We start from the raw sequence: 27,206 nt of genomic DNA on the forward strand, positions 1-27,206 counted from the left end.
AATAATATCTTGTATTAGCAGCTGATGGCAAGTAGTTGATGGAGTATTTTATGACGCAAAAGTGTCCATTTCAGTGGTCTGTGTGTATTTATAACATAAAAATCCACAAGAAGGATAAAAAATCGCTTTTAGATAGCTGTCCACTGTAGTGACCACCATTCATGAAAGGGTTAACAGAAATTAATGCTTATGCATCGGTCTGTGTATGATAAATTTATTTTACTTATTGAGTTGAGCTACTGAAACAAATGATTTGGGCCTGTTAAATGTAATTCGAAAGAATTGGATGTATAGAATTGGAAAATAGAATAGTTACACAAATTAATAACTAAAATAGTCACAATAGGAAAGAAAAAAAGGCGTGTAAGACCAGCAAAATCCTAGAGGTGGCCTCCGCTTCGTGAAACAGCTGCTTTTTCAAAAGTGTCCTTGAGCGCCGCCTAGAGGAGAGATTTATTCATACATACGCACGACGTAAGGTCAAAGTTGAAGTATGACGTACACAAACATTAACTAGTTGGAGTCAGTACTCTGGTTGCTATAGTTGCGGTAGCGTATCGTCAAGCATACTAAAAAACTTAGTGTTTTCTTGATAAACAGTAAGAAATAAGAAGCTCAGTCAAACGGAACCGTATGTGTTCAAAGATTCGGCTCGATTCGGTTTGCTAGCGTGGCGGCTTGTAGCATGCAGGGCTAGCTCGGCTATGGATGCGCTCAGCATTGTTGTGGATGAAGTGGCTTTGGAGGGACTGGACGGAATAACCCTCCCGTCTCTTTGGATACGTCTGGAGGACAGAGAGCCAAAGTTTCCCTTGAAGCTAGACGACTGCACCAAGGGTTTCATCTGGAGGTCTCTTGTTAACAACGCCGACCTGAGCTTCCACGAGCTGCCTGAGGAGAGAGAGGACATCGAGCTGTTTGATAGGTGCTCTCGCGATCCTCCCTGTTTGCCAGTTTATTCAAAACTGGACTTTTAACATTTTCTCTATTTAACTCGTACAAAACCAAACAGAGTTCAAATATCACCACTTTGTCATGGTCCAAGAAAGCGCAATGAAATTTAAAATTTAACCTCTTCCTCACTTTGTAACAGATATCTTTAGTATCATAGCTTTAAAGAAGAAGCTTTATATGGAGTCTGCACTATAATTAAGTTTTTTCAGTTGAGCTACTTAAATTAGACGTGGGCAGAACTGGAAAAGGTAAGAAAAGGTAGAAAAATGCCATTCCTTTGAACCGTTTTCTTCTCAGTCAGGTTCTACAGCTTGTTATAGACTGGAATAACACTTATCTTAACTGCATATTCATATGTATAATTACACTTGTGTGAATATGTGGTTTATGAATATATATAAATTGCAGGATGATTCCAATTTTTCAAGCCAAAACCTTCAACTTGACCCATTTTCTCACATTCTTTTGCTAAAACTGTATTAGTTCCATCTACCTGCAAATCAGTTTATGCAGTAAAATGCATCCCTAAAAAATGATGTCATCACCATCACTTTCCACTACATGGAAACATGTGATGTTTTGTGGTTTTCTTTACATATTTTATTATTTAAAGGTTTAGGTCTAACATGAACCTTGAAGTTGTTTTCCTTTTGACATCTTGTTTTTTTGTTTGTTTTAGGTTTAAGGACATCGACCCAGAGACGGGCTTTGAAACACAGAATCAGAAATTCTCTCATGACAGAAGAGACGTTTATCCTCTTCATGTCATTCCCGAGAATCAGGATGGAATACAAGGCTCGTGTGTCTTCTTTAAAGAGAGGAAGAACGTCACCAAGCAAATCCGCTCCAAGTCCTTCACTCCGCTGGTTAATCTAGAGGAGGCTCAGGAAAGGTCGGTCAGGAAAGGTCATGATGATGACTATTAATTCATCATCATGAATTGATAGTAATTCATGATGATGATGAGGAACATACCCTAAGGCAGAGAAAATTGTCAGGGAATGAGGCTGCTCATTTTGAGCCTGGTTCAGCTGGAGGTCTCTTTTTGTTAAAGCGGAGATGTTTCTTTTCACTGTTACCACATGCTTGCTCAGAGGGGGTTCCTGCACAGTCAATGATTCAATAAACCTGCCTGGGCTTCTTTACATCAATAGCTGTTTACCAATGAGCTTTCAACTTGTTTTGCACTAAAGCTTTGATCAAATTGGAACGTATTCTCTTAAAACTGAATACATTTCTCTTATTTTACCCTCTAGATATGGACGAAAGCTCGTGGTCGTGGCTTCCCAGGCTGTGCGCTTCCGAACTCTGATCGGAAGCGACAACGATCCCGAGACAAAAATCAGCAGCGACTCGTACTGCGTGCTTGAGAGAGTTGGCCGTGGCCGTTGGCAAGGAGAGCTGCAGAGCGACCTGCATGGGAGTCTGTTCAAGTAGGAGACACGCGAGACGTGCTTTGCTTCAGTCTGCTGTTACAGTAGCTGTGTTTCCATTACAAATGTGTGCAAAGCTTTGTTTTCTGCTACTGTCGAAAGAAGATAATTTCACAGTTGCGGTTTTTTCATTAAGAAATAAAATGAATACGTTTGTTCACATGAGGAGTTATTGAACATTATGGCAGCGACGAATGTAAACAGTTACATAACATATATTTATAATTCAGTCATGACAAGCCCTTTACACTTGGGATTCATAATTCAGCCAGTCAGAGGAGACGTTGGCGACTTATTCAGACGTTGGAACGACAAGCCCTTATGCATATGTGGTGTTGTGGGGAAATTGTAGTTAGTCGTTTTACTAAAGACAAGTTGGAATATCACATAGCTTTTTATGAACTGTGTGATGCTGTAAGAGCTCTGCTGCAGCCTGCTGCAGATTGTCTGAATGAAAACAAAAAAAAACAAAGCATCATCCTCCTATCACTTCCTGTCCTCTTCTTTGATGTTTTCGTCATTAGCAACATCCAGCTATCGACCATGTGACTCATGTTATGCGAGTAAAGTGTTTCCATGCCAGTTTTGCGAAATACATCTCTTTAAAAAATGCTGCAAAGCCCCCACCTCATCCTAGCGGGGAAAACCTTTAATCAAAAAAGTTTTTTCGAAATTACCGCGCTTGCCTTGAGCAAATGTAATTTTCTAATTACAATTTGTGCAATTTTATGGTTGATGGAAACGCAGCTAATTGTCATTTTAATGCTCACACTGACACAATCTGTTGATTCTGAACAGGGTAGATGCTCGAAAAATGCACTACTTGAGGAAGTGTCTTGTCAAGCATGAACTGATCACCATGCAGTCCTACGTCAGACGGCTGAAGACAGGACAGCAGCAGCACTCCATTCTGCTCCTGCTTAAGCGCTTCCATGTTAACAGGTTTGTTTGGTTCTGTTGTGTTTCTCAGCACATTTAGTCAACTCTTATAAATTCTCAAACTTTAGTGCCCCAACATTTCAGTTTTGATATAACAAAATACCTGCAGAAGACTTTACAAGTATCACTGCTAAGTCGACTAAACAGGGATGTAATAACTATTCTTAACAGCATCAAATGTCCGTATTCGGTTTTATATATTTGTAGATTCTGTCTTTGCATTTTACATCATATACAACACAATGGTCATTTTCGGATTTTTACTGCTTCCCAAAAAATGGAAACGGTGTTATTACTAAGTATTCTAAAAGCATTGCTTACTTTGTTTTGTCTGACTTCATGATAACTTATGCAGTCTTTAACGTCTGGCTTGGAAAAAATATTATTTTTATTTTATTTTATTTTTTTCTTTAAACAAAGATTTATATTACTAAGACATTCTAATCTTATGTTTTTTATGCAATCATCGATTGTTTTGGTTTTTAAGTAACTGGCAGGGAGCACTTTGAAGATTTTAATTCTGGCATGAGGAATTTTGGAACTTTGAATTCAGTTTAAATGCCAAAAAACACTCCCTTTATCCATAAAAAGTTTTTATATAAAAATATTTTTATTAATTTTCTTTGTCTATATGGTTAGAATTTACCGTGGGTCTTAAGCTGCCGATTTAAGAACCCCTGTCAATATTATTACATTTACATATTTGATACAGTCAATATTAGTAAAGACCAGGAGTGGTCAATACATTAAGCTTCTGGAAGCCTAAAACACAATTACACTATTTGTAATTAAAGTATGTAATCTTGATCAATAAACCAACTAAACAAAGATAGAATAGCAGAAAAAGTTTTGTCAGTATTTATGTTTTTTTTTTTTAATCAATTTCTACAATTGTTTTCATGCTTTCCAAAAGCAAAAAAATATCAAAATAAATTTAGAAATTCCACTTAAAAAAAAAAAGAAAAAAAAAGAAAACGTCTCAAAGAAAATATATATATATTTTTGTAAATAAGTTGTGTTGTGATCCTGTCTCATTTTATCCTCTTGCTGCGATTCCCCTCCTGAATAAATCCTCTCTCGTCTTTCTGCTCTGTCAGGCGGAACAAATACGACATCCTCATGGAGCACGTGTCCGACTTTCTGCTGCAGCTGCCCGATCACTTCACCACTGTGGACAATCTCAAAGAGCACCTGGTGAGCCTCTGAGCGTGTGGCTGCTCACGTTTCTTCTTGTTTGCTGTGCCGTTATGCTCGCCTCTTTTCTTCTTTCAGAATTTGAACGACAAGACCTTGAAGCGTCTGTCCAAAAACCTCCGATATAGCAAGCTGGTGGAGTTTTGTCAGTTCGCTTTAGAAGACTTGGATCCCAGTGCGGAACATTGCACCAATAAAAATGGTAGACGGGGTTTATTTGGGGTTTATTTCATACGTGAGCACCGCCACAATGTGGGATTATTTTAGTAATTGTTTTAATCTGAACATTAATAGGTTAATTGGTTGAAAAAAATTGGCATTCAACAGATTTTTCATTTTGCCATGTAAGCCTGTGTTTTTTAATGTTAGGAATACATTACAATATGCAGGCAACTAATAACTCAGTTCCTTTTGTTAAATAAGAAAATAAACACTTTTATTGCAGGTGAAGCTAAAACTGTTCCACTGGCGTTTTAACTAAAACATAGTTGACAAATATGCATTTTTATTTGAAATGCAAAATTTATTTTGTACAGTTTTGTCTTGTTTGAATATATTAATGGTGGGAGAGGGGGGGGGCTCAGCAAATGTCCTTTTTTGTAGTCCAGTTAGCAATTAATCAGTTACTAAATTAGTTGATGATTATTTCAATATTCGATTCATCGCAATTAATTTGATTGATTAATTTGTGGTTGGATTTCAGCTCAATATGAACATTAGACACTTTCCCATCAGTCTGTTAGGCCTCAGCTGATAACACTCCCATATGAGGTTAGACTCAAAACCAAACAGCTGATATAAACAAAAGTATTTCTTGTTGTTGGTTATTTTCTGATTCAAATGTTTCTTCCTTCCCTTTGTTCTACTTTTAAAAGATAATTCAGTCACAAATGGAGTCAAAAGTGTAAAAATGCTTCATCTGAATTTGAACAACGTTTATAGTGGAAGTTTTTGGTTTGGCGCCTGATGAGTGATCATGCTTTTCTGCTTCTGCTCCAGGCAGCAAAGTCCTTATTCGCTGCATAAAACTCTTGAAGCCGTATGGAAGAAAAACTCCTGCAGATTTTGACGACGACGACGAGGATGATGACGACTACACTGAAGGAGGAGGAAGAGTCCTCCCGTCTGAGGGACGAATCATGGAGAGGGATGTGATGTCGCAGGCCTACCACATCAGTAAGTTAGATTAATTTAATAATGTGAAATCTCAAAGTAAACCGATCATTTTTAAGCCATTCATAAACTGCAAGAAGTGAAATATTACAAGAAATACAAAGGCGAAGAGTAAAAGCAGATCTTAAAATGGTGTTTTAAAAAGACAAGCGTCTTATTCCTCACTTCCTGTCATTAAATTTTCCTTATTTTTGTCTACATTTGACAAAATTATTAACTTTTACAGCATACTAGAATAATGAGAGAAGGATTATTATTTTTATTTATTTTATAAAATTCAGAAACATATATGCACTATTTCTTTTTTATTTAAACAGTTTTGGAAAAAGCAAGATGGCCTGATTTAGTTTCACCAGTTCTGTTTGGAGAAATGGGCCAAAATTCCAGAAACTCCTGGAAGGTGACCCACAGCTTTTGAGCCAAAACGATATAATTTAAAGTGTAATTCTACCAAATGCTTGGGTTATGAGTTCAGCCTACTAATTTTGAAGAACTTGATTGAAAATATCTTCTCTTATTGTGGCATTTGGCAAGTAAACATCATTTTCATAATCATAACTGACCTAAAACACACACAAGGTTTATTCTGATTTCTTTTTAGATAGTGAGAAAACTTTGGTTTAAAATGAATGTTTGAAGTGTGTATCATCCCTTCTCAACAATTACACATCTGTACTTGGACACCTACTTCTGTTCAGTCACAAATTTATCTTAATATTGTACAGTTTCAACTTCTTCTACATGTTTCTCTTTAATCCTAAAATGTGAAGCTAAATAACTTCTCTGTTTTTTTACCCCCCACTCAGTATTGTCTTCTGGTACAAAGGGAGTCCCTCACAGAGAAATTGGATTAAGAATGAACGTTGGTCGGCTGGAATCTCGCATGATCTGTCGAAAGATGGACAGAGATGGTGTCATTAAGGTAAGTTTAGCTGTTTATTTCACCCTACAGTCTGCGTTCATGTTAAGAGCAAAACCTGTTCTCTTCCAGTCAAAGCTAACCTCCAGTTAACAGAAAGTCTGACATAATCCTGTTGGGTTTTTTTGCTTGGAACCCACTAGGGGCTCTGGGGGCTTGTTTTGGCCCCCAGTGGGTCAAAACAAACTGCTTTTTCGTCCATCTCTGTTTTCAGTTGTTGGTTGTGCGTCAGATTGGTACAGGAAACACGTGAATACGAAGGTTCCGGTTTGGGACTTTTGTCTGTTTAAAGAAGAAAAAAAAAGTGTGATTATTTGCACATTTTTATTATGTTAAAATCTCTCTAATTAATTTAGCAAAATGAACATGTTAGGGCCCCAGGCCTACTTTTATAAAAGAAAAGTAGTAATTAAAATATTTCATGATTATATGGTTACATTTTGTTTTGTAGTTTCCATCTGCTACTGGGTGATTCTTTTATTTTGGATTCTTTTCCATCCTACAGAGTTTTATGGAGGACGAGGGTCGGCAGAGGACCACGAAATTTATCAGCCACAAGTCTGTATAAACGATGGACTGTTTTCCGTTTTTTTGCATTCCTTCGTCTGCAGCCCGTCACTTCAGTTGTACTCGCTTCTCTCCACAGGTGCGCAAGCACCAGCGATCAACTCCAGCTGTTTGCTAAAGAGCAAGAAAGGAACAAGCTGCTGTCCTCTTCAGCGTCGCACAAGTCGGACACCAAGACGTCGTCCACCTCGAGCAAAAGCCGCAGAACTCCCAAAGCCCAGAAGGGTAAGAAAGCAGGCAGAAGTCGAAACAAAGGCCAAGAGGAGCACCAGCAGGTTGGTGTTGATCACACTGAGGATGAAGAGCTGAATGGAAAGAGTGACGAAGCAGATGAAAAATCTGGAGCTAAGAGGACAGAGGAGGAAGACTGTGAGACGAGAAAGCAGGCGGAACCCGACGCTCCCGTCACACCGTCTGCTCAAGCTGAGAGTGAGAATCTAATTGATCATAACTTTTGTCATCTCATGAATTATTAGCTTGGTGGTGTGTTTAAAATGTTTATCTCTGTTCTTTTTTTTTTTTTTTTTTTGACATTCCTGTCATTTCTCAGGTGAGAGCCCATCCTGCAGCGGATCCAACAACGCTCCAACACCCGACTCCGTATCCACTCCTGCTCCAGGTAGTTTGACAGAAATGGACCTTGGTAACTAAACTTTGTCCAAAGTGCGGCTCTGCAGCCATCTGTGGTCCTCTCTGAAGGATATTGTACAGTTTTTTTTATCTTTTAGGGTAACATTTACAGATAAATTACATGAAAAACCAAAACCTAACCTATGTCAACTTACTTTTTCTGAAATGGAAACCAAACAGCTCAGATAAGAAATCAATCAACCCCAAAAACATATAGAAACTGTCTGATGATGCAAACCTTATAGATGTCTTCATGTTTTGCTAGAATAACATTTTTGTAGCAAATTTTACTACAAAACTAGCTTAATTCTGCTGGTTTTGTAGTATCGCTTTGCTTGAACAGACTAAAGAACCCATTGTTTTTTAATAGGTTCAGGTTACGTAAAGCACACCAGCAATCAAATCATTTCTAAGGAGCCTCATGTTTAAGTGTTTTAGAGTTTGACTTTGTTATTTGGGGTTAATCTGAGACAAAGCTGAAAAAACATGAAGCTTTGCAATCAGTGAGAAGTCACAGATTGATTTTATGACATGCATTACTGTTAGGTCAGACCAAATTAATGCTGAACTCTGACTTTTTGCTGATAAATGTTCTCAAAAACAGGTTAAACGGATTAAACTCATTCCATATGTTTTATGTTGTATTAAACTTATTCTAGATTCTATCAATAACATTATTGGAAAATCTTTTTATATAACCATTAAAGATATGTTAAGAGAAATTGTTTAGATATGTTGAAAATATACCTAAACAACTCCTGTTTTTACACATTTTGTTTTAGCTCCTTAGATCCATATGACTCAGGAGTGTGAAATATTGGATATTCAGAAGAAATCAGTAGAGAGCAAGATGTTAATGAAAATGTAGCTGGTTTGTTGAAATGGAAAAAGGTACCACTGCCTTTGTGGAAATTGCACCAATTTATTGTCCTTTTAAAATATATTTTTACGTTGTCAAGATAAAAGATATTCTTAGTTTTAATAAGTAGAAAAAATATACGGGTGTATTTGGTGTACCCAACTCATTGTTTGCAAGTTTCATTCTGCAAAAAATAAATAAATAAATGTTTGCGTCTTCAGCTCAAACTGAAAACTGCTTTTCTTCTTTCTCATTTTTCTGAAATGTAAACTTTAAGCCAAATATAGTTTGCCTTAAAAGTGTTTTACCTACAGTTTTTGTTGTTGTTTTGGTTTGGGTTTTTTTTTTGCTAACATTTTTCTTCATGTGAGTTTTGGATTTCTTTTCTTGCATCAAAAGAATCTCCAGTGGAAAAAGAGGAACAATCCAACTCAGTTCCTTCCAGCTCTTTGTCTCAGAGCGAGGCTGTGCATCCCTCTGATAACCCGGCGAACGCCGAGATCGTTGAGATCGACAGCTTCTTCCAGCCGCAGGTGATGACGCCTTATTGTTGTCTGTTTGCTTTTTCCTCATCAAAAGGTTAAAGTTGACCACTTTTCCCCTCCCCTCTTCTTTCTTCAGAGATCCCATGAGACGTACCGCCTGCTGAAGAGGAAGAACCTGATTGTCGAAGCGATTCAGAGCTTCAAGATCATAGAGGGCTTCTTCCCGTCAGTTTTGTTTTCGTTGCTTTGTGAAGTGAATTGAACTCTTAAGAGGAAATCTCAACATGGTGGTTTGTGTTCAGGCTGCAGAAAATCATCAACGATGCAGAAAAGAAGGATGGCGTCAGCTCAAAGTGTTGCAAGAAGACTGTTTTGCGGCTTGTCCACAGTCTGTCCAGGGAAGGCCTGCTGAAGCTTTACACCACCACTGTCATACAGGACGGGGTCACTAAGAAGGTACACGGACTCCACTCCATGGGTGGGAAATGGCCTGCATTTGAATGGAGCCAAACTTGAATTTATGCTAGGAGAACCAAATGCTGGCACAGCTCATGAAGAAGACATCAAAGTTATTTCAGCTAATATTAATAAATTAATGTTTTAATATTAACAAAATAGCAAAAACTGAAATTGAGAAAAACACTTTTGCTAACTGAAATAAATAAAAGTGGTAATTAATGGGTGAAAACTATATCTATCTGAAACTGCATTGTGTTTATCAAACTAACTCAAACATACTGAAGTTATAGATATAATATCCTTTGTTTTTGTGTTTATGAATCTTTTTATCAGCCTTTCAGACAGACACACAAGCAGTTTATGTCAGCTGTCACCAGATGACATCACTCAATGTTCCTGGCTGCTCTAATCTAGACCACAAAATGGCGACAGCAAAATTTGGGAGAAAACATCAGCATCAGTTGTTCAGCGATAATTGATTGCTTTTGCTTTTGAAAATGCTTTTTTTGTTGAGTATTTATTACCCAATCGATGTTCACATAATCACAATAAAATACTTGGACCTTTTTGAATTCTGCACCGAAAAATGACCAAAATATGAAAAAAACTAAAACTACTACTGTAACAACTAAAAACTAAACTAAAACTAAACATTATTTAACTAATATAAACTAGCAAGCACTGTAATAACTAATTAAAACTAACCGAATTAGACAAAAAAAAGTCACATTGAAATAAAACTAAACTATAATAAAAAAAACCCAAACTATTAACACTGGTTATAATGTTTTTGTGATTTCTTTCTCCTGTTTCTTTCACACATGTAGGTGGACATCATTGTTCATCCATCCATTCAGCCGAGTGATGGGAGAGTCGGTCAGCTCATCGAACAGATCCGGTTCAGAATCTCCAGCTCCTATGCAGCTGGACGGTAAGCACCAGCAAGATGTGGCATTTCTACTGAGGTCCAGTAAAAAGTTCTGCATCGTTGCAGGATAGAAATGAGTTTTTTTTTTTTTTGAGTTTTGCAATTTTTCTCATCTTCCCTCCAACCTTCTGTGACCCCCACAGCGACCACAACTTTGAAACATACCAGCTAACGCTAATGTCAAGTTTCTGATTGTTTTTTTTTGTTTTAAACTTATGTTCATTTAGTCTTTTATTGTCTGTTCCTCAGTCTGCAAGTTGCTGAAGAAAAAGGACATCAGCTCAAATCAGAAAAGGCAGCCGCATCAAAAGCACAGAAGAGCGTCTCAAGAAACAAGATGTTAGGATCTCGCGAAGACTCGAGCTTTAAGCCCACGCCAGGTTCTCTGTGATTACTTTTAATGAAGCATACAGAAATCACTGTGGTTTAAAGATCTTTTATTAATATACATTCTTAATAGTCACTCATAATGACACATTGGGATTTCAGTTTTTGTCAAGCCAGCTTTTGTAAGCAAAGATGTGCATGTTTGTACTTCATCCCTTTAGGTTTTATTCATTTTCTGGTTAATAGTTTGAACATCTGTGTTAGGGTGCTAAACATGTGCTACTATGACATTAAGTAGAAACAACACAGCTTCTTAGTATTTTCAAAAATAATTTAAAACAAAAATGCATAAAATCATTCATACTTTTATTTAAATCAAAAAACCAACTATAAATGATAATGTTGTTGTTTTTGGGACCATTTCTCAATAATGTATTGATAATGGAACAATAATGTAAGTTTGCTCTCTCAGAGACCAACAGACTTTAATTATCTAAAGAACACTTAATGGTACAACTGGAAGATATTTGAAATATCTAAAATAAAATAACCAAAAGCAAAAAAATTAAACGGAAATAAAAGCCCCCCACACAAAACAGAAATCATAAACAACAGGGACTGTGATGTCTGTAAACAAAATTGTCTTTCAGAAAATAAAACCCATCAGGATGGAAACTGATGGGTTTTATCAGTTAATTAAAGCTCATTTTCATTTACTGTGCGATTAATTTATCAATTGCTTGTTGCGACAGGCATATGCAAAAAACACATGCATAAAAAGAATTGTAATAAAAAATTAAAATATGTGGGTCCCCCAAAGAATTGCCGCCTTGAGTTACTGCCCCTGTAAGCCATTTCCAAAGTCTGGCCCAACTTATGCTAAATCTAGCATGTTGATTATTATTATTATAGTTCTAATTAAGAATTTTAGTTTTGATGCATCGACTCATGCAAAAGTATGTAATAAAAATGCTGACTGTGGTTTTGAAGTGCTACAGACAGTTTGCTCACTGTAGTTTCATAACAGCTGCAGAGTGATCGAAAGTATTTCTTTCCTCTTGGAAAAACAAATCTGCCACTAATAGTGGAGAACGTAGTGGAACTCGATAATTACACTCCATCTGTTAATGAGGCTAATTATATTACAAAATGTTTTTCTGGCATTTTATTAAAAAAAAACAAAAAATTAAACAAAACAAGAAAATTAATTAACACAATTTCCAGGATTCCAGGGATTGTAGTGCCTAATTTGTTATCGAAAACAAATCATTTTGCCATAAGACAGCATTATAAATACATCCAATTTTAGGACTTTTTGTGAGGTTGGCTAATTTTCCAACCGTATTTCTTCTCTTTTGACTTTTACAGTTCCTGGACTGGGCAGAACGTTGGGCTTCCAGCCCAAGATGATTCGTCTGCGTGTCGTTCACAGTTTCCTCTGGTACCTCATGTACGGCCACCCGCTGCGGGATAACCCCACCGAGGCTCTCTCTGCCAGTCAGAGTCCGGCGGAACCGTCCAGCTCCGATCCTGGCAGCTCCGATCCTGGCGCCGGGCTCCCAGAATCCCAAGCAAAGCAGGACGAAACCTCTAACCCGCCTCCAATAGACGAGGGATTAGGTGATGAAGACGGGCTGCAGGGTGATCAGTCTAAACCGGATCAGTCTGACGCAGACATGAAAGGTAAGAGTGTGTCATTGTGTAAAGCACTAAAATAACTACAGGCATTTCCGTGTAAAGTTACTCATCACTAAAGGTCATTAAAGAAACCTTTATGTTTCTTGTGTCTTTCTGACAGTGTATGCTGATGAAGACTCATGGAGGAGATTTGTCCCTCCTGTTGCTCTACACAAAGGCTTCACCAGCGGCTGGGCGATGGTTCGCAGTCTCCTCCTGTGCTTGCCTCTCTCTATTTTTGTGCAGATCGTTCAAATCAATTACAAGGTAAGAGCAAGGTTTTATGCAGATAAATCCCCCGTGGTGAGCTGAATTCTTCTTGGTTGAAATTAAATCAAAAATTGCTGATGGTCACGATAATAATCACTGCAGATTTAGATTGGGAAGTGAGACGAGCATCTCTCAAGAGAAAAGAAAAAGACTTTTTTTTATGATGTTCTCAGTCAGAATTAGACATTTTCTTTGGCATTACATCAGTCACACTCTTCTTATAATCTGACAATGCCTGATGAATAGGGGCAGATATATTTATAGTTCTAATTGCACTGTCTGAACAAATTAAAGTTGTTTTTACATGTTTGACGAAGCTTGTGAAGCTATTGGTGTATTTAAGTGAGCTGTACTGGTGCAGAATTATCGACTAAATCTATAATTCAGTACTTTAAAAAAAATCTGCATATATCTTATTAAACCTCACATATTTATATTGGAAGTTAGAAAATGTGGATCTGTACATCCATAGTACTTAATCTTGCACTATGTTATGCTGTCGGCACCAATAAAAAGTCTTTGTCCTAAAACTGATGGCTTGTCCTGCTTTACAATTAATTCAGCTAATAACTTTGGGAGTCTCTCACAGAACAATGAAATTTCATTCCCGGTTGATTCTTAAAATACTACAAAATGTTTAAAAAAGCAAACAAAACAAAACTAACACAACAATGTGAATTCCACACATTTGATCCAAATATGACAGGACATGATGTTTCACAAAATCCACTTTATTTCCTCATGATTAGACATGGGAAACATGCTTTTTTTTTTCTTTTACGTTGAAGTTGATGCAGACAAGACAGAAAGGCATTAATACATAATAACTGCACACCTCAGACTTCACAAGCAATGATTTTCTGCTTATGTTTGGGCGTCCACAGGTGGATGAGCTAGAGGATTACCTCAGTGACTCTGTGAAGCAGCACTATCTCGTCAGAGCGCTGCCCGCCAGAATGAAAAGACAGCTTCTTTACAAAAGGTGATTTTCATTTCTTTCTCTTTTTCTTTACCTTTGAGTTTAATTTCCTGTCAGAAACCGTGGCCTCGCCTGCCGAGCAGCAATTACTGCTCTTTTTTTATCACAGGAAATACATTTTCGTCTTTCACGAGAACCTGCAGAAGTTGGCCTACACGGGTTTGGTGCAGTTCGGGGTCGTTGAGAGATTCAAAGACAAAGACCAGGTACTGAGGGATCCCATAGATGTAATTAAAATAAAAACATTAGCTTCATTTATGTACTGACCCATTCAATGCATTAGAATACTATTAAAAATAATATTCTTAATATTCCAACAGTGTTTCCTGTAATTTAAGAAACTTTATTATTAAGTGAAACACATTAATTACACACAGATCGATGCTACAGAGCCTTTATTTCTGCTAATTGTGATGATTTCCGGCTTACAGATAATGAAAACGTGACATTTTAAATTAGAATGCTACGTATCAGTCTAGTTTTCAAAATTTCTTGATAAGAAAGACAAAAACAGAATTTGATGAATTCTGTTCTTCGCTGTCATTCGTTTTACTCTCATCCAGGTGTTTGTTTATGTGAAGCGCAACGCCTCCATTGTCGACACAACCACTTCGGAGCCTCACTACTGGCTGGTGCAGGAGCCGCCTGACTCACCTTTCGAGAGGCGCCAGTACACGTTCAACACCGCCGAGGACGTGGAGAGCTTCTGGTTTGACCTGATGTGTGTCTGCCTCAATACCCCGCTGGGTACATGGATACACCAACACAAAATGCTAATTCATTCTCTCAAACAATGTTGAGTAAAACAGTTGTTGTTATTTGAAGATCTGACTAATTTCTAGGTTTTCTTTTCTTTTGAAGGGGTGATTCGTAGCAAGAGAAACGACCCGGACGATGATTCGGCGCCTCCTTTTGTGCACGACCACAACACTATTGCTGGAATGAGTTACCTGCTAAAGTGAGCAGAATATAAATTCTTCATATATTAGAAGGAAAAAAACTGTTGGAAAAAAAAATTGCTAATTTTTGTAGAAGTCTTTCTGTAAATACTTCGAAATCGAAAGTGTCTAATTAGGCAAAAAGAAAAAAAGAAAAACATATGTAATTTGCCAAAATACAGCATTATTTGAATTTGAATTGACATGAGTTGCAACAACATTTAATTTAAGTTTTGAATTATATATGCATACAATTTCAGGACCTTTTGAAATTTGATGCAGTTTCCAAGCTTTTGAGCTTTCGTCTCACAGAGCAGAGTAGTGGAAAATGTTAAAGTTGCTATGATTATTAACTGAATCAATGCATAACAGTATTATGATTCTCTTGTGATGCGGGAACTCATGAAAAAGGCTCCTGAAGCAGTTTTTCTGGCCGTAGCTTTACAGTGAAGTCTTTGAATTGTTTCTCTATCTCTCATGGTGAAAGAAGTGAAAGAAGATATGTGTGCTTGCTGTCTGTTCTGTAAACAAGTGGATTATCAAACTATGTGAATGGAATGAAACCCTCCCTTTAAAAATGCAAGCTGTGTTCCGTTCGAGGCTCTTTCTCCTGACTGCGATCAGGAGATTGCAGTCAGGAGTTTTGCAGGACACCGGCTTAATGAAATGGCTTAATGACCTCCTCCTTGTGTAGATCAGTTCTCCAGAGTCTTGCTAATGACCTAATTATTCTGTTCAGATGTGCTGCAGCAGAGGCACATTGAGGGCTGGAGTTTGACACCCCTTTGAATAAATATCAATTAAGAAAATATTCTCCTCCTGGTTCTTTTGGTCTTGAAATTGTTGAATTTTTTTTTTGAAGAAAAATTTCCACAACAGCAGCCCTCCACTCAGCTCCTTCAGACTAGCCAGCAACAATTAGCAAACACCTGGTGGAACTGAGCATCTGCTGAGCTCATAATAGGAACTACTTCTCAGTAAAACACTGGTAAAAAGTTTTGTTAAAGTGTTAATAGAGGAGCCATGTTGTGATGACTTCCTGAATGTGGAGTTTCAGAAAGAGCAGGAGTTCTTAAAGAGATAGAGGCCCCATTTATTATTATAAAATCAAATTTGATATATATGTATAGCATTTTTAAAACAACTCAAAGTAAGATTCTAAATTATGACCCTCCACCTCGGTGGTTTATTATAATAGTTTGGACAGTTTGTTTCTTGGTGAAGAACTCTGTATGTGCTTGAATTCAGTGTGCGTACGTGTTTGGAAACGAGCCGTCTCTCAGCCTGTTTGTTTTTGTGTAGTTATGGGAGCAGATTAATGAGGTTCAGGGTGGGAGGTGTTGTTTTGAGTTGTGTTTTATCTGGTTGCTGCGGTGAGGCTGCACAGGGCTTTCAGGAAGCGCAGGCCGCCACCAATAATCATCTCGGCTGTTTTATTGAATCTCCGGAGGCTCTTCCTTTTGGCCTTCCTTTTCGCACTCTCAATAACAGATAAAATGATGTAACGTTACATAGAAACTTGCACCTGTTTGTAGTTAAGTTTTTGTGGATTGTGAATTAAATCAGCTGTAATATTTAATACCCTTCATTTCTCCCGTGTTTGGTCCCTCAGAGGTAGCTATGAAGTGTGTGACGACGGCTCCATACCGGGAGACGGCAGAGGAGCAGCAGGTCTGGACTCTGAACTCTTCAGTCACCTGAAACGCAACTGGCTGTGGACATGTCACATTCTCGCCTCTAAGCCGGTACCATAAACATCGGGATAGCAGTGTAAAATTGCAACAGTATGTAGAAGTAAGACTTTTATTAACTGATATTATATTTTCCAGAGGCCAACTATTTCAGAGGGACCAGATTCCAAACTGAGGCTGAAGAGCCTGCTGAGCAGAAATTCCCTCAGGATGACTCTTCAAGCTGGTGAGTTTGTTGAAGGGCTTTTCTCCGTCACTTGTATCAAAACCTGGTGAGTTCTTGTGACGCTGCCGTCGCGTCGTGTTGTTCCTCAATTTAACATCACGTTTGTAATGACAGGAAAAGGCCTCACACCTCGTTATTTGACCAACAAGCGGACTCTGATTGTAGAAAATGTCGAGGTATGACTGCGTGTCAGCTTCTGGTTTTTCTAATATTCACTTACTGTAACTACAAAATCAAACAAATTTTAAGTTATGGTTTTTATATCCACTTTGCTGATTAAAAATATGATTGATTTCTCTGTACACAGATCGGGGTAGAGTCGGTTCAAAGAAACAAGCAGGTGGTTGGAGGAAAGGGACAGACGAGGAAGAGGAAGAAAACAGAAGTGGTTAAAGCCCCACGCAGGAAGAAGAAAGGTATTGTGTTGTTTACCATAAAACAATGTTCGGATGTGCTTGAAATTTTTTGTTTCAGATTTGAAAGGTGTAATTTTGTTACAGTAAAATTACAAGGATTTTTTTCTGGAGGGTTCGTAAAAAATTCGAAAGATCTGTTGAATGAAATCATTCAATATACAGACCTTAAAAGTTTAAAATGCTTTTCTTTTTATTTAGTAGTGTTATACATTTTTGTGTTTGTTTGTTCAGTGGAACTCCACATCTGCTGAGCTCATTATAGGAGCCACTTCTCAGAGAAACGCTGGTAAAAACATTAAAGGGTTAATAGAGGAGCCATGTTTTGGTGACTTTCTGATGATGGAGTTTCAGAAAGAACAGGAGATTTTAAAGAGACAGAAACCCAATTTAAAGTTGTTAAATTACAAATTCAAATTCTTCTACATCATATTTGATGTGTAGCTTTTTTATAACAACTGAAGGTAACAGTTACTTGATCACACTATAAAATGGCGCCATGTGCCTGGAAATGCATAATACCTCCCCTTTAAAACAAAAATGTGGGCTTAATTAAAAGTTTGTTTAGTAGCTGCTTAAAGGTTGTTGTTTGCTAAAGATACTTTTAATTTGACAAGTGAGACTCAGCGTTACATATGTTCTAATTTAATCTTGTCTTATTTCATATTCAATGCACTGAACACAGGTCACTATGCAAGCAAATTAAATATTTTTTTTATACCTTTAGCTGTTTTAAATTTGAAATAGCCCATACTGAAGCTCTAAAAAAATGGACAAAAAGTAAATACCTGAAATTCCACTATTGTGTGTGCATTTGTTGTACAGAACCTAAAAAACGCACTCGAGCCCATGACGCAACTGACCACCAGGCTCTGAAGAGAATGACCAGACACCGAGTCTACTGGTCCGTTCAGGAGGACTCGGTCATGATGCTCTGCTCCGTGGCATCACACCTGCTCAACAGCAAGGTACAAATACACATCTGTTGGACATCAGCCTTTTCTGACGTTTTTTTTTTTTTTCTACTGCTTTCTTTTTCTATAATCAACCTCCTGAACGACGCTTTTCTTTCTTCCTTGTTTTTCAGATAAAAAGACCTTTTGTGCCTTACTGTGTCGTAAGAGATCTTCTCCACGCAGAGTTTGACATATCGAAAGACAAAACGTCTGTCGCTGTTGGACGTCGCACGAGATACATCCTGAAAAATCCTCAGACGCTTCTGAACTACAGGTGGGGCTAGAGAGCACATGTTAGACTGAACTTTTCCAATGAAATCCCTCAAGGCGTTTTAATGAGCAATTCGTCTCAGGATCTGTTTGGCTGAGGTGCATCAGGACAAAGCTTTGATGAGGCTGCTGGAGAAGAACAAACCTGCTGACCCCGATCAGGCAGACGTGCGTTAATCTGTTTCTGTTTTCTTCCCGTTTCATGGTGACGGTAGTGAATGTGGAGTCACACTTGCTCGTTGTGTTTTAGGACTGCGCCGAAGTCTTCTCGGAGTACGTGCGGCTGCTGAGACAGAAGTTCAGCACCGTCATGTGTGACCTCAGCCTGGTCATACCCGACTCTCAAGAGAAGATCTTCAAACGGTGAGAGTAGATCTCAGGGTGTCCAAAGTGTGGTGCAGGGGCCATTTGTAGTCCTTCAAAACGAGTTTTGTTCGGGCCCTGACGACAAGTCAAGAATGGAGAAAATTTGACCAACAAAATAGAAACCAACGGATGACCCACAACATTTCTAAATTGCCTTTTTCTTTTGAATCTTCAATGATGTACAGATTTTATTTTTTTAAGTTTATTTTTGAGCAGGTAAAAATAAAAAAATAAAAATGCAAGGAACAAATTTGTGCACTTTTAAGCAAATATTTTGACCCCCAAGGCAAAACGTTTGGCCACCACTAGAATAGATTATTTATCTTTAAAACAAATCAATGTTACCATAATGTTTTGTCTGCAGATTTAAAGTTTCTGCGATAGACTGTGGAAAATATGTCCCATCCAAAGACGTCATCAACTGGTAAGGATTTTTAAGTATTTCACAACGTTTGACTCTATGAGGTGTATTTGATATCTTTTATGTTTTCAAGATGTAAAGCACTTTGAACTGCCGTGTTGCTGAATTGTGTTAAACAATTAAACTTGATTGAATGTTTTTTTCTGTTTTTTTTTTGTTTGTTTTGGTGCTTATCATAGTTTGTTTGTGTTTATTCCTCACAGCAAAGAAGACATCCATGCTATCGTCTTACACAATATGATCCAGAGCTCTCTGTCTATGACCAATGGTCAGATGAAGTCTTCCAGATCATTTCAGGTGACAGAACTTGCCATTTAATTTGAATAAATGTAAAATGCAATAGGACATTATTTAAGCTCTTCTTGTTGCGAGGTGTTCATTTATTGTGAATTTTATCTTCAGCCTTGCATCTGCTGGTCTTCTGTCGTCATTTTACAACCAAAAAGGAGCATTATTATGTAATATTGACTATTTGAGCTTTACATTGGATTATGTTCTAATGTTATTCCTTCATCAAAAACATACCTGGAGTGTTGCTTTGATTCTTTTATGCATGTTTGAGAAATCCTTTAATCTCCCGTGGCAACCACTCAGCTGTGCAAGACATTTGTGGAAACTGAGTTACTTCTCAGGGCAACACTGGTAAAAATGTGGAGTTTCAGAAAGAGCAGGAGTTTTTAAAGAGACAGAGGCCCAATTTCAAGGTGTGAGGTTATGAAGTAAAAAAAAATTTTTAAGTCATATTTGATGCAACATCTCTGATTTTACTTCATTGTGCTGCAAAATGGCACTCTATGCCTGGAAAATACGTCGTACTGCCCCTTTAAAATATTTTTGATTGAGTCTCGTGACCAAATGAATTATGAATTTTTAAATTTCTGCCAAATGAAGTTTTATTTTTTATGTTTTAGACTTTCCACACATACAGTAAGTATAACCAGGAGCTGCTCTGTCGAGTGTTCGTCCAGTGCAAGAAGAGGCGGATGTTCAATCGCCGTCGCATCAGTAAGACGCTCGAGCCCAAGAAGAACCGAGGCCTGCCCATGCTGCCCATGTCCTTCCAGATGTCCCAGACCTACTACAGGTCAGCGTCCTTCTTTCCTGTAGAAGTGATTTGCATTTTTAAAAATTCATGTTTTCTGCTATTAGACATATATAAATAAATAACAGAACATAGCAGTTTGCAAAAACTGTGCCGGCACAAACCTCCCACTCTTAATAATCAGATTTGAGAACACAAAGCTCTGTATTATTTCTGCCATCTCAGAAGTCTCAGATAAAATTTTAACCCTTTTTGTAATGAGTTATGCATACAGCTGCTTCATTGGCTGGAGTCGTGCTCAACATTGATGCTGCTTTTCTGTTTTGTGTTGTAAGTTTTTGATAAACAGAGCCAAGTTTGCCCAAAGTGCCGTTTATGTTTCAATTAGGGATGCACTATATATTGGCATTAACAATAACAGCCAATGTTGCTGGGGTTTTTTATTGTTTTTTTTTGTTACATATTGAAATCGATCTGATAAGTAAAAATGTTCAGATTCCCAATATTAATATTTCTTTCCGAGTAGGTTGTGCACATGACAAAATGTATGCTTTTATATATGTATTTGTGTTTTTCGGTTATCGGTTGTTTCTAGCGGCCCAAATTTTACCAAATTGCATCACTACCTTAAACATATATTTTAGGGTGACCTGAAATTAATTTAAAAAATTGATAGCCAGTGTTTGATGGAAATTAACACCTTAAACAAATTAACAGCTCAAACAAATAATTTGAGTGTATTTTATTGTCTGGCAGGCATTTTGCGTGGCGCTTTCCGTTTTCCCTGTGCACCGACTCCTTCTGCTTCTTGAAGAATTTAATAACCAGAGGGCCAGGGGTCAACAGGCCTGCCACTGCTTTCTATCATGAACCTGAGAACAGGTCACAAACCGGCGAGGACGTGTGCGACAGGAAAACGTCAAAAAAGGCCAAGTATGACTCTGAAACGGAACCACAGGTACAAACAGCTGGAGCCAAATCCACAGACAAAGTAGACAACAACCAAAGTGTAACGCAGGGAGAGGAGAAATCCCGGGAATCAGAAGAGAAACTTGAGAACACAGAGGAGAAGATCCAATCAGATGAACAGAAAGATCCATCTGGAGATGGTGATGCTTCCTCAAGCAGAGAGCAGATGGATGAGTCGCCAGATCCTCCAGACCTATCAGACATGCTGCAGTTCCCTCTGAGCTCTCCAGGGGGCGCCTGCTTGGTCTCCCTCAGCCTGATGACTTTGGGACGGCTGAGCGTCCACGTCTCCATCCCCAAGCAAATTGTAGTGGTGGACAGCAGCCTGGTGGACAATGAGGTGGTCAAGAGGTGAGTTCCTGTTTGAATGAAACCAGTGTCTGATTAAATAACTTTCTATTAGTCTTTCTTTGAAAGAAGTTTATTTTGACAGAGACAAATCAAAAATAGGTCATTAATAAACCCATTTTGTGGGTCTTAAATATCGCTGTGATTTGGCGCTCTTAAAGTTGCACAGCCAAAGTGAAGAAAAAGCAAAAGATTAAAAAATAAGTTTTATTGGTTTCCAGCATGGCTGCTTTGGAAGAAGATGATGACGACGACGATGGGGACGAGTGTGATGGAAGAAAAAAGCTTCAAGTGAACGCTCACCAAGCGTCACACACCAACTACTTGTTGATGAGAGGCTACTGCTCTCCAGGGATCGGTAAAACTTTTTGTTATTATCATTTCTACTTTTCACTTTTATTTCTGCTGTGTTCAAGGAAATTTGTGTTGTTTTTTTTTGTTTTGTTTTTTTTTTTTAAACATGCTTTTTTTTCTTATGCAACAGTTATGTTTTGTTCTTTGAAAACACTGAGGAAAAAAACTTCAACTTCAATAAATGCATCTTTTTTTTTTTTTTGTTGGTTCAGTTAAGTTGCGCAATCTTAACATGAACGACAACATTGTGGTGGAGTCGTGCATCCTGAAGTTCAGTCTGCGAGACGCTCCAGTTCACCACGTCTTTAGTGAACAGAGTAGGTATCAGAGGATTCAAAACTTGCACAAGTAAGTTTTCCGAGCTGTAAAATAAAAATTTTTGTTGTCGTTTCTAGCTGCTCCGCCCTTGGAGTTGACTAAATCCGGCCCCTCGCTGCTGCCCCCTATCCTCACCCGCATCATCCTGTCGCCGTCCTACTCCCCGCCCACTGCAGAGCAGTGTGACGAGCGCTTGGTTCAGGACAGACGGTACAGCGCTCAGGACATTGAGGCGTGCGCTCGGCTGAGGAGGAGTTTAGACGAAGCCGGTGAAAAGGGGTTGGATGAACAGGATCTCCACGTCTCCCACCTCCACCTGCAGGAGGCGCAGTCTGGACGCACGAGGAGCCTGCAGCAGTACCTGAAGGTAAACATGCAGAGCTAATGTTGTCTATAAGCTGCTAACCTTTCACTTTTGCTTCTCAAGTTAATGAAAGTGGCACAAATAGAATAGCGATGCACTGAGATATGTGGAAATAAAATCATACACAAATATTTTCTGATCGGACTCTACAGCGTTTACTTTAAAAAGTGCAACTTTGCTGGATAACTGAATGATTAGGTTTAATCTTATTTGAAAGCATGGAGGTATCTTTATTTTTTTATAGATCTGAAGAAATGTCGGATCAGCTAAATGAACTTTCCCAAATAGTTGTTGCGATACTTATACACCATCTATTAAAGTTACTGCATGAATAACGGTAATCTATTTTTGTTTATGCAGCAAATTATGTCGCCTATATTTGGCTTATTGGCCACAGTGGCTGGAAGTTTTTGTCACTGGCTGCATTTCCATTAACCATAAAATTGCACAAATCGAAAGTACAAAATAAATAAATAACAACACAGCAATTTTGAGAAATGCTTTTTGATAAAAAGTTTTTGTACTACAGTGAGGTAGGTTTTTTTTTGGTCATATCCAAATAGATGTATTTCACAAAACTGCACAGGAAACACTTTTTTTGCATCACATGAGTCATATGATCAGCAGCCGGATGTTACTACTGGCAGAGACAACAAAAAAAAGGACAGGAAGTAGTAGAAGGATGATGTTTTGTTTTGTTCAGACAATGTGCAGCTGAACTCTCACAACATCAGTTGTACCAGTTGTAAAAATCTGGGATCCTCTAGGGCAAAGTAAATGTTTCTGATAGACGCTTTTCTGCTTCAGGATCTGCAGGAAGAAGGCCAGGTGGTCCGAGTCGGGAGCCTGAGTGTCCGCTGGGTCCTCATGGAGCACGCCGAGCCGTGGCTCCTGACCGTAAACTGCAAGCAAATGTCTCAGCCTCACGAGAACGCCAAGAGGCGTCCCCACCTGACGAGTCAGTACAACTTCCCCTTCGCACGCAAGAGATGCATTAAAGCGATGCAGCTGGAGGTCGAGGGCCCGCCTGCGAAAAAACACGCATCAGACAAAGAGAAGCAAACGGACAGAAAGACCAGAGCTGATGGACCTGGGAAACCCAACGCAAATGATGGATCTGGGAAACCCAGGGAAGACAATGGATCTGGGAAACCCAACGCAGACGATGGACCTGGGAAACCCAACGCAAACGATGGATCTGGGAAACCCAATGCAAACGATGGATCTGGGAAACCCAGGGAAGACAATGGACCTGGGAAACCCAACGCAGACGATGGACCTGGGAAACCCAACGCAAATGATGGATCTGGGAAACCCAGGGAAGACAATGGATCTGGGAAACCCAACGCAGACGATGGACCTGGGAAACCCAGTGAAGCTGAACAGCAGAAAGAGCGGACAGATGATGGAAGTGGAGATAAAACACTGATTTTAGAAATGGGGAAAGCTGTGTCGATACAACCTGAACAAGAAGGAGAGGAGAAGATGGAAACTGAGGAAGAACAAGGCAGACCAAGGAGGATCAGGAAATGCAGGTTAAGTAGTGAAAAAGTGGAAGAGGCTGTAGAATCACCATCAGTCGATACTGAGTGAGTTTCCCCTGCAGCGAGGTTAAGCCAGTCTTCCCAGATCTCGTTATTCGCTTTGTTCTACCGCCGATCTCTTCTCACGCAGGGAGAACCTGAGCTTCATCAGCCGGCCGTGGCGCTTCATCGACGGAAAGGTGAACCGGCCGGTGTGTAAGGCAATGCTGGAGGGGGTTCTGTACCACATCATGTCTCAGCCGGGCCTCACTCAGCAGACGCTGCTGGAACATTACAAAGACACCCTGCAGCCTGTGGCGGTGCTGGACATCGTGCAGGTAAACGGAAATTCACTTACGACAGGCAGCAGGTTTTATTTTTCTCTGCTGGAAATGATGTTGGTTGCAGTTTGGGGAGGGGTTGTCATTTACATTTCTAGTTTTTGTACACCACAAATAAACTTAATAAAGTAAATGAAAGTGAAATTAGATGATTACAAAACATCAGGTCTGACATTTTGGACAAATTCAATGTTTTTGTCTAATGACGTTCAAAAAACTGCCCATTGTGACTCTGAAAAGATGGTTTTAAAAAAAAAATCAAGGAGTTCATGAAGCCTGTAATTTTACAGTTTAAATATTAAACTGCTGTTGGTCTAAAAATAAGAGATTGACACACGAAACCAAACTGTGCTTTTGTAACAATGGATGGTTTCCTCAAAGGTTTTTAGAATAGAATAGTTTTTTATTAATCCCAGTGGGGAAAATCACTTGTTACAGGAGCAAAGTGTGGGATTATAGTTTGTCTTTTATTACAGTATGTTGGTGTTAAGGAAATAAATAAGTCTTACCTAAGATGAAACACTGAGTCAATCAAGAACAAATCAAAATGCATTTTTTTTACTATTATTTTATTAAGAAATGAATATGATCAGTGACTCCCCTGGCTAGTCCAGGGAAGTGAGGAAAATATGAAAATACATCTGTCTTGACATCCATCAGCCCTCTTGCACAGAGGGGAGCGAAGTGGAGCCTCCCACCAGCTTCAGTTTACTTCACAACCCTGGTATTTGTACTTGCAGACTGAACAAAGTTCAGAAATACTGTTTCCAGTGTGTTTTCAGTGAGCTGCCTCCAACATGAAGGGGGCTTTATAGATACAATTGACTGATTGATTGAAATAAAGCAAAGTTTGTCATAGCAGATGGTCAGCAGGTATTGAAGCTTATATTAATGAACTGACTATGATCTATATAATAATTTCATGGCACGCCTGTGCTGTTTGTCTGAATGTTATGTGTGGACATTTCTGCGCTGGTCAGGACAATCCAGTCAGAGATCGTGTGGCTCCAGGCTCTGCCTCTGGAGCTGCAGAATCTCGGGAAAAACAACTCTTTATTAGGAAATATGACTCATAAAACTGAAGCTGTTAAAAGTAACACAAATCATTAGTTATACAAGTGGACAGAAAACAGTTTGTTTGCAGCTTCAGGTGTGGCTTACATCTGTAAAATTGAGGGCAATCAGTATATTTGATTTAAACAGATGTTTTCCCATCTAATCTGACTTTAAGATAATTAAAGCAAAACTGTCACCTACCCAAACTGACTAACAGCTGCACCTGAAGAAAATGTTGGCTTCACACACTACTGACTGAGAGGCTGGATGCACCTTTCACCGTTTTGTTTTTTTAATTATTATTGTCGTTTTATAAAACATATCATAAGTCTGCAGTTTGTATCAGTTTATCACACGAAGAAACAAAAGAAAATGCATCAAAGTCTGAAGTTGAACATGGCAAAAGAGGAGAAGAATTGTCCTGTAATTAATTTTGTGTTGTATTAAACTAACTCACTGACAGCCTCAAATTTTTGACTGCTAAGATCTGGTTCTTTGTTTTTCCCATCAGGCACTTATAGAATTGGGGTGCGTGACGGAGAGAACATTAGTTAAAGACCCTAAACCTTCGCTGTTCAGCAGTTCTGCTCCGGCCAGCAGGGGGAGCACCATGGCGTTGGAGGAACCGGACACGGTGTTTTATGAGCCCACCATCAGCTGCTGCCTGCGGCTCTGCAGGGTGCTGCCCAACGAGCGACACTGGAACAACAACCTACCATGAAGCTGCTGGGCCTCCTCGGCTCGCACAGCCCAGGAGGACTGCAGGATTTTTATTTTCAATTTGCTCTTTTGTGTTGAGTAATAAGTTGTAAAACTAATTTCTGCAAATATTTTTTTCTCTCTGTAAAGATATGGTTGAAAGCCAGCATTTTGTTCAGTTGTATTAATATTCTCTCTTAGGGCTAAATCTGTATGTCTAAAAGTCTAAATAAAACAGTTTTTTCTAAAGAGATGTTCCTTGCTTTCTCTTTTGACTCCTTCCTTTTTTGTCCATCCTTCTTTCAATTTGCCCTTTTATTTCGACATTTTTCTTCCTTCTTCCTGAGTTTCTTTCCTACTTCCTTTCTTTTAGCTTTGTGTCACTAGCTGCGTTTCCGTGGCAATGTGCTCAAATATTTCTCTATATTCTGCCCATGCCAAAAAAAAACAACATAATTTCACAATTGCACTGTTTTCATTAAATAAGAAATAAAACTAAAATCACACAGGAATAAATTTGTCATTAGTTATTAAAAGTCATGGCAGTGACCAATGTAAACGGTGACATGAAACATATTCATAACTCGGGAATCAGAGGAATCCTCGGCGTCTCACTCAGGCGTCAGAGCAACACGTTCCTGACACTTAGCAGTGGATACATACATGTTCTGCCTTTTGGGGAAATTGTAGCTGGTGATTTGACAGAAGAGCAACAGAAGCACTTTTGAGCTCGTTGGAATCAGATAACTTCTTATGAACTGTGTGATGCTGGTGGAGCCAGCTGCACAGTGCCAATGAAACAAAACAAACCATCATCCTTCTACCACTTCCTGTCATGTTCTTTGATGTTTCCTGTCAGTAGTAACCGCTGGTTGCTGATCGAAATTGGCGTGTTTTCATTAAGTGGATTTATTTTCATTATTTCAGTTTTATGGTAAATGGTAACGCAGCGTATGTGTCCTGCCTCCTTTTCTATTATCTTAGGTCATTCTCCTCCCTCCTCTGTTCTTGCTGCTCGGACAGAAACTGCACACTATTTTTACCTGCAACTTTCTCTCGTTGTCTCCGTGTAAATCTCGAAGGGATTAAAACCTGCTTAAGGAAATGGTTTGTGGCTT

At 38.7% G+C, this 27,206-nt stretch overlaps 1 protein-coding gene across 1 annotated transcript; it reads left to right on the forward strand.

Moving 5' to 3' along the window:
- Positions 1-484: 484 nt before the first annotated feature.
- LOC122830370 (general transcription factor 3C polypeptide 1) lies at positions 485-26,339 on the forward strand. The gene is made up of 40 exons (XM_044115676.1): positions 485-925; positions 1,634-1,846; positions 2,211-2,387; positions 3,186-3,329; positions 4,424-4,520; positions 4,599-4,722; positions 5,520-5,696; positions 6,500-6,615; positions 7,118-7,170; positions 7,259-7,608; positions 7,730-7,798; positions 9,068-9,201; positions 9,290-9,378; positions 9,456-9,609; positions 10,440-10,543; positions 10,790-10,920; positions 12,236-12,550; positions 12,666-12,811; positions 13,699-13,796; positions 13,903-13,999; positions 14,357-14,540; positions 14,655-14,751; positions 16,344-16,476; positions 16,561-16,648; positions 16,763-16,824; positions 16,956-17,064; positions 17,887-18,029; positions 18,149-18,291; positions 18,371-18,455; positions 18,538-18,650; positions 19,018-19,077; positions 19,278-19,371; positions 19,986-20,158; positions 20,873-21,436; positions 21,655-21,791; positions 22,000-22,104; positions 22,183-22,472; positions 23,277-24,058; positions 24,144-24,330; positions 25,901-26,339. The coding sequence occupies exons 1-40, from the start codon at positions 705-707 to the stop codon at positions 26,108-26,110; spliced, it is 6,768 nt and encodes a 2,255-aa protein (XP_043971611.1). The 5' UTR covers positions 485-704; the 3' UTR covers positions 26,111-26,339.
- Positions 26,340-27,206: the final 867 nt, after the last annotated feature.

This window comes from Gambusia affinis, linkage group LG04 (genome assembly GCF_019740435.1).
Source record: "Gambusia affinis linkage group LG04, SWU_Gaff_1.0, whole genome shotgun sequence".
Taxonomy (NCBI): Eukaryota; Metazoa; Chordata; class Actinopteri; order Cyprinodontiformes; family Poeciliidae; genus Gambusia; species Gambusia affinis.

Coding starts and splice junctions, on each gene's coding strand:
- LOC122830370 (XM_044115676.1), top strand. CDS start 705: ATGGATGCGCTCAGCATTGTTGTGGATGAAGTGGCTTTGGAGGGACTG. Junction 14,752..16,343: donor GGAATGAGTTACCTGCTAAA/GTGAGCAGAATA, acceptor TTGGTCCCTCAG/AGGTAGCTATGAAGTGTGTG. Junction 18,651..19,017: donor CAAGAGAAGATCTTCAAACG/GTGAGAGTAGAT, acceptor TTTTGTCTGCAG/ATTTAAAGTTTCTGCGATAG.